This window comes from Ruditapes philippinarum, unplaced genomic scaffold (assembly GCF_026571515.1).
Source record: "Ruditapes philippinarum isolate M1 unplaced genomic scaffold, ASM2657151v2 ctg8370_1_1_1_1, whole genome shotgun sequence".
In the NCBI taxonomy this organism is placed as follows: Eukaryota; Metazoa; Mollusca; class Bivalvia; order Venerida; family Veneridae; genus Ruditapes; species Ruditapes philippinarum.
Genome location: NW_026866238.1, coordinates 1 through 7,099, shown reverse-complemented (window position 1 = coordinate 7,099; position 7,099 = coordinate 1). Strand labels below are relative to the sequence as shown.

The 7,099-nt window shown below is 33.3% G+C and overlaps 1 protein-coding gene across 1 annotated transcript; it reads left to right on the top strand.

Moving 5' to 3' along the window:
- Positions 1 to 1,310: 1,310 nt before the first annotated feature.
- On the top strand, positions 1,311 to 6,827 carry LOC132731878 (uncharacterized; the record flags this gene model as incomplete). The annotated part of the gene is given in 5 exon segments (XM_060718176.1): positions 1,311 to 1,470; positions 2,090 to 2,236; positions 4,711 to 4,773; positions 6,243 to 6,298; positions 6,761 to 6,827. Coding segments are annotated over 5 exon segments (427 nt in total), but the record flags the coding sequence as incomplete, so codon positions are not given.
- Between the last annotated feature and the right edge of the window lie 272 nt (positions 6,828 to 7,099).

Below are 7,099 nucleotides of genomic sequence, written 5' to 3'. Positions count from 1 at the left end.
ACTGGTTGGTTCCAGGAAGAGGGTTCGAAAGTAAATAAACTTGAAAGAACTTGATTCACATTCGAGCTTAAATAAAAATCAGAGCTTAAATAAAAATCAAAGCTCCTCCGGGGAAAGGACGTTTATACAGTAACTATAAACTGGTGTTGTATACATTGTTTGTAGCAGTCCAAAAATTATGTTTTGGTGACTGTTAAAACAAACCAATGCTGAATAAACTAAAATAACCAAAATTTGCCAACACGAACAGTTTACCATTATAGATGTACTTTTTCGGAGTCAGTTAAAACAAAGACACTTACCTGAAAATCACAATTTTAGTAGGTCGAATTGTTAAATATATTGCATTTAAACAACAATTAGAATAAATTATTGTGTTTACGAATATCTACCAAAGAGACTAGTTGTCAATCCCTGTTATCCTGTCTATCGAATCACCGCAACTCGAAACCCCGGCTATGATTACCTACCCCTATCTCATTACACCCCAGCTCCAACCCTATCCTTACACAAAACCATCTTACCGTTCCTTACTTGTATCATTGGTCGAAATACGATTGGAGGTGTTTTTATTTGAAAACAAGTCACTCGTTTAAATAAAAAATAAATGATTTAGATATGTTTTAATACATTCATGGAATGATGTGCAGACGAAGATCTGTTTAAGTTGATAAATAACTAAAGTCATCATTATAGTTTTATATAGTTTCATATTCCTTAATACGTCTATGTTTCTTAGATAATATAAACTTTCTGCCTTTCACAGTTTTATTTTTCATTTGTTATAAATATATATTCCTTCTTGGCTTCTTTTTTATCAAGAATCATTCTCGCCACGTAGCATGATAATGTTAAAGAGCAAAACACTTCATTTGTTCATTGTTATTGTTTTATATTTGAGTCGTGTCACGACAAAACCAACAATGGGTTTGCGACCAGCATGGATCCAGACCAGCCTGCGATGCCGCGCAGTCTGATCAGGATCCATGCTGTTCGCTATCAGTTTCTCGACTTGTAAAAGGGTTGATAAGCGAACAGCATGGATCCTGATCAGACTGCGCGGATGCTCAGGCTGGTCTGGATCCATGCTGGTCGCAAAACCATAATGTTGGTTTTGTCATGACACGGCTCATTTGTAGTACAACTGAGATAAAAGTCATGTATGCTTAAGATGCTTTTCTGTTTCTCGGCATAACTAGATGTATGCGTGAAAAGGTAGTATGTTATTATATAACGTAAGTAATATAATTCTATACAAAAATCACCCTCAAGTTTTATTCGTCCGGGCCTCATCTTGTGTAACAACGGGTATAAATACTGACTCATGCAGTAACATTTTCACTATTCTTCTTGAACAGACTACATTAGAGGAAATAATGCAGCTTCAAGTTTTCATTCCTTTGTGCGTGGTCTTCTTGTGCGTTGTTGATAGCCGCAGTACGGATTTTCAACGACGTCGTTTTCTTCAAGGTTAGTGATTTGTATTGCTTTTTAAAGGGACTCAACTAAGATTTTTGAACCTGACGGAACTAGAAATATCTTACTATACTATCATATAATATTTTTAACACAAGGCTTGTTTATTGGAAAATTTTCGTTAATGATTCATGAAACCAGATTTAATTTTATATTCATAACAAATGTTGGATGTAAGGCTATGACTGCATTGGAGGTCAATAAAAACTGATAAAAAGGTCCGATGTACTGGGAACCATATGCCGAATAAATCTAATAGAAATAGACCCCTTCGTTCTTGAGTGTGTATTAACCATAGCATTGTTGATGGCATAATATTTATTCACTTACTTCAGTATACATAATACTATCTGGATTATACACTGGCCAAAAATGAATTCTTTATTATGGGGTTGCGTTCATTGAACGCCACCTTTCCTTGTTGATCTTGTTTATACACATATTTTACACTTTATTCATCAGTTTAAAGACGGAATCGTTGTTGCTAGACTGTCGACTTCAGCCTGTTAGGTTACTAGGCTGCAAACTTCAGGTTGCTATGTTGCCATCTTGGGCTGTTAGGCTTCCAACCGTTCTTCAGTTAAAAAAATTATATTGTCATGTACATTTTTAGAAATAAGAGCACTCAGAGGGTCTCTAGAATTGACGACCGAGGAGCCCACTCCCACGGTGAGCTATCCATCATCATCCCCAGATGAGGTTCCTGATGTCGACATTCCAGAAATAGATTACGAGAACTGGCCATATGCAATGATGGAATGTGAGTCAATAATCATTATCGGGTTCAGGATTTGTTTTTATGCCCCCGCCATATAATGGCTGGGGCATAAGTTTGCCCTGTTTTTCCTCAAACCATCCTTCCGTATTCCCTCATTTTTGCATTCCCTCACATCAGTTTCCGTTTATTATCTTAGTAACGGTTGCACACATTCAACTCAAATTTGGCATATGAATATGTCAAGACAAAATACAGTTCAAGTTCGAATTTGGTCATGGTTCGATGATTTTTGGCAGAGTTATGAAAATAATATGAAATTTTCAGTTTCCGTTCATTATCTCCCCAACGGAATTACACATTCAACTCAAACTTGACATATGGATATTTCATGAGAAAATACAGGTCAAATTTAAATTTGGTCATGGTTTAATGATTCCTTTTTACTTTGAAAATAATATGAAATTTTCAGTTTCCGTTCTTAATCTCCCCAAATGTATGACACTTTCAACTCAAATTTGACATATGGATACGTCAACAAAATGCACAGGTCAAGATCAAATCTAGTCATGGTTTGATAATTTTTGGCAGAGTTATGCCCTTTTTACTTTAAAAATAATATGCAATTTTCAGTTTCCGTTCATTATCTCCCCAACAGCATTACACATTTAACTCAAATTTGACATATGGATACGTTAAAGAAATGCGCAGGCCAAGTTCGAATTTGGTTATGGTTCAATGATATTTTGCAGAGTAATGCCCCTTTCACTCTGAAAATAATATGAAATTTTCAGTTTCAGTTCATTATTGCGCTAACAGTGTTACATATTCAAATAAATTTGACACATAGATATGTTAAAGGAATGTGCAGGTCAAGTTAGAAATTGGCCATGGTTTGATGATTTTTGGCAGAGTTATGACCATTTCACTTTGAAAATAATATGAATTTTTCAGTTTCCGTTCATTATCTCCTCTATGGTATTACACATTCAACTCAAATTTGACATATGGGTACATCAAAAAATACGCAGGTCAGGTTCAAATTGTGTCATGGTTCAATGATTTTTGGCAGAGTTGTGCCCCTTAAACTTTGAAGAAAAAAAGAAAATTTTAGTTCCCATTCATTATCTCACCAATAGTTGTACATATTCAACTCAAATTAAAAAATATGGATATGTCATAAGAATGCATTGGTCAATTTCCAATTTGGTCATGAATTGATGATAGCTGACAGAGTTAGCCCTCTTTAACCTTGAAAAAAAACCCAGATTTTTTAAGTTTCAGTTCATTATCTCCCCAATGGTTCAACTCAAATTAGACATACAGATACATCTTAGGAATAAGCAGTTCAAGTTTGAATTTGGTCGTGGTTTTGGATGATTTTGGACAAAGTTGTCTCCTTGAATTTTGGAATAAATTTGAATTTCAGTTTCAGCACTCGTACTTTTGTGGAAATATATGTAGCCATTAATTTGGCTAGAAATATGCAATATGCAATTTACAAAAGTTTAACACTGAATAGTTTCTGTACCTTGAACTTTGTTTAAAAATGGTTTTTGCTAACATTGAATAGTTTTAAGGGCTTTGAACTTAAAATGAAAAACATAATTTGTGCAAACAAATTTGGAACTAAATATTATAACATCTGAAATTTTGGCTACATGCGGGGGCATCCGTGGCGTGACGACACATTTCTAGTTATCTAAATCTTGTAAAATAGACAATACAAATCGAATGTTTCATCTATAAAAGAAAACTGTAAAGTACAACTTCCTTTTTGTCACATCAAATTAAATTCTTGTTCGTTGGATTTTGTAGAATCATTTTACCAACCAAACCTTAAAATAACTCGAGCCAGTTAGCCAGTTTAAAAATTCGACATGCATCTCCATTTGAAGATTAAATGGATTTAATAAAGATATGTCTTAAATATTTAATATTGGCAATAAAATCTTATTGGTTCCGTAATCTTAGATTAATTGTCGATGCACAATGGTAGATTCACAAGAGTTGTTACAAATATTTTATTACCAAGCCAAAATATTGTTTGTGAGCCGAAAAATCAAAATATCCATAATATGCGTACAACAAGAACCAGAACTAGTGTCCCTTAACCTTGAGAAACTAATACATACCCCCGGATAACTTAAACAGTTTCGAATAACGGGTATAGCAATTTATTCTGTCAATCTATTCCAGATCTTCCAGCATTTAAATGCTAATTTTGCTTTGCTCGTCTCAAATCAAAAATAAGAATTTGAAATTTTTGTAATTATCTGTATAGTTCATTTGTATGTAAGAATCCTCTTGAGAAAACCATTAGAGCGTTTTTACGCTTTTAGTATATAACGGAGATTCTTAGCTACGACTCTGATGAGAATTGACCATAAGGTTATAGAAACGGCATAATGACCAGTTTATAAATTTTAGATTTTATAAAAAAGTTCACTATGTTAAGCTTAATGATCAACGTCATAAGAAACTAGGAGGACTAATTAACTTTACTTTACTATATTTAGTTACAAGTCTGATTGGTAGATGCATAACATCACGAGCCATAGCCCAGATGATGCCCAACAAACGTAAGTTATTACATTGTATATAAATAAATATCTTTTTGTGTCGCCTCCTACGGAGTAGTGGCGACATATAGGGATCACTTCTCCGTCGTACGTCTGTCCGTCCGTCCGTCACAAAACTTGTCTGGACTACTTCTCATAAACTACAGGTGCAATTTCATCCAAACTTTACAGGAATGATCAGTACCAAGTCTAGAAGTGCATATTGTCAGCATTTTCCGGTTTAATGATTTTTGTCATAGTTATGGCCCTTTAATAATTTTTATTTTTAAAGTTTGTCCGGACTACTTCTCTTATACCACTAATTCAATTTCAATGAAACTTTACAGGATTTATCTGTAGCTCAAGTCGTCCTTGTGCATATTGCACGGGTTTTTTGATTGAATGATTTTTTGCCGAGTTATGGCCCTTTGATAAAAAGGTGTTTATTTCTGTGTTGCCAGATACACAAAAGCTTGTCCGGACTACTCCTCATAAACTACTGGTGCAATTTTATCCAAACTTTACAGGAATGACAGTTCCAAGTCTAGTTGTGCACTGTCCGTCTGTCTGTCCGTCTGTCACAAAACTAGTCCCAACATGAAATTGGCCATCTTGAGGCGACACATGTGATGACTGATCGCTCTTGTTTTAAACATTTATTAACCTATTTGTTTGCCAACCATTATGATCGCATAGATCTAATGTCTTAGTATCAGACATAACAACCGGCCACGAAATAATTATATATGGATATTGTTGGCAAGTGGGATATATAATCCCATATAACATAATTATAAATATTTTACTCCGTTATAAAAGAAAATGTGCACTTAGTTACAGGGTAATCTTTTACTTGTTAAACATTTGAAGAAATATGTTCACTATGACGATGGTTTATGTTTAATTAAAATTTGATAATTATCAGAAAGTTGCGCATTAACTTAATGCATTTTTGGGGGTTTGACTTCATTGACTTCATTTTTTAATGAAACACTTGCAGCGTACTACATTGGATATAACACTTACGTTTGTCACGTCACTTAAAAAACATTCAAATAACAATTCTGGAAGTTTTACTTGTCACCTTTCCCGTAACAATTTCAGTAATAACAAAATTTCATTTCTGCAAATTTTAATACCAAATATGATTATTTGCTCCGGTATGATTCCGAATTTTAAAGTAACGGAAGTGCACACTTTCTTTTGTAATTGAGTATATTTATTGTTCACACTAAATCACCTAGAACTTTATCAACATTTCTTTCAAGAAAGTTCGTATAAGAATATTCAAATTATTTCCATTGTTTATTAGTATTTTAAATACTTACGTAAAATGTGCTTATTACCAATCCAGTTCAATACGCCCAAGTCTTGTAATTTGCAACATTGCTGCTTTCTTAACAAAACAGCCTTAAAGTTAAATGTACATATAATTCACATTTGTTTACCCTAATGTACATATGAATGTGTATTTAAGTACAATTTTTCAGCCCGAAACAAATTTCTGACTGAATCTTGCCCACTTATACTACAAGAGCTCGAATCTGTAAGTAAAATGTTCATATTTGTGTTGACACATCATTGTCATGATTCATTTAAATATTTTAAGGAATTGTTGTGGTTAATTTGTATCGAGATAAAATTGCCCCGTTAACTAACATGAGAAACCATTATTTCACTTATCTATTTTACAATATATTTTCATATAACTGTGGTAAAATATATTTTCAACAGTTACTAAATATTGTTTAAAGAAGTAGTTTGAAAATGTGGCCGTAAACATCAATATTTAACAAAGCTCTTTGAATTATATACGACACAATATCATCCGAAGTTGGTCAAAATCATATTTCCTGTTTCAGCGTCAAAAGTCCTAAATTTGTGTGGATGCGCCGTAAAACAAAACAAACACAAAGATGCAAAAATTTGTTTCCATAGGTATCGGATATACATGCAATATTTTCATTCGTGAGTTTGAAATAAATATTATCATTTATATCTTATACAGGAGTCGAAAGAAAGCGTTAAAGACGAAATAGAGGAATTTGGTGAAGAGCATTTCGGTGTTTTACAATGTAAGTAGTGAAATTCATACCTGAAATACATATACATTATAGATTATAAATTATGATTTTTAGTTTCGAGGTGACGATTTATTGTAACACGAGAGATTTAACATTTACAGATGTCCATATCCAGTTTTTCACAATTTTGAGATTTAATATTTAAATTGGGTGTGATACCAACATTAAGGATGTTTGATTAAATATAATCTAGCTTGTTTTCGGATAAAGATTGGTATTGTTAAATTAAGTGTTTCCGTTTGTACGGTACAGGTGCGAACCTT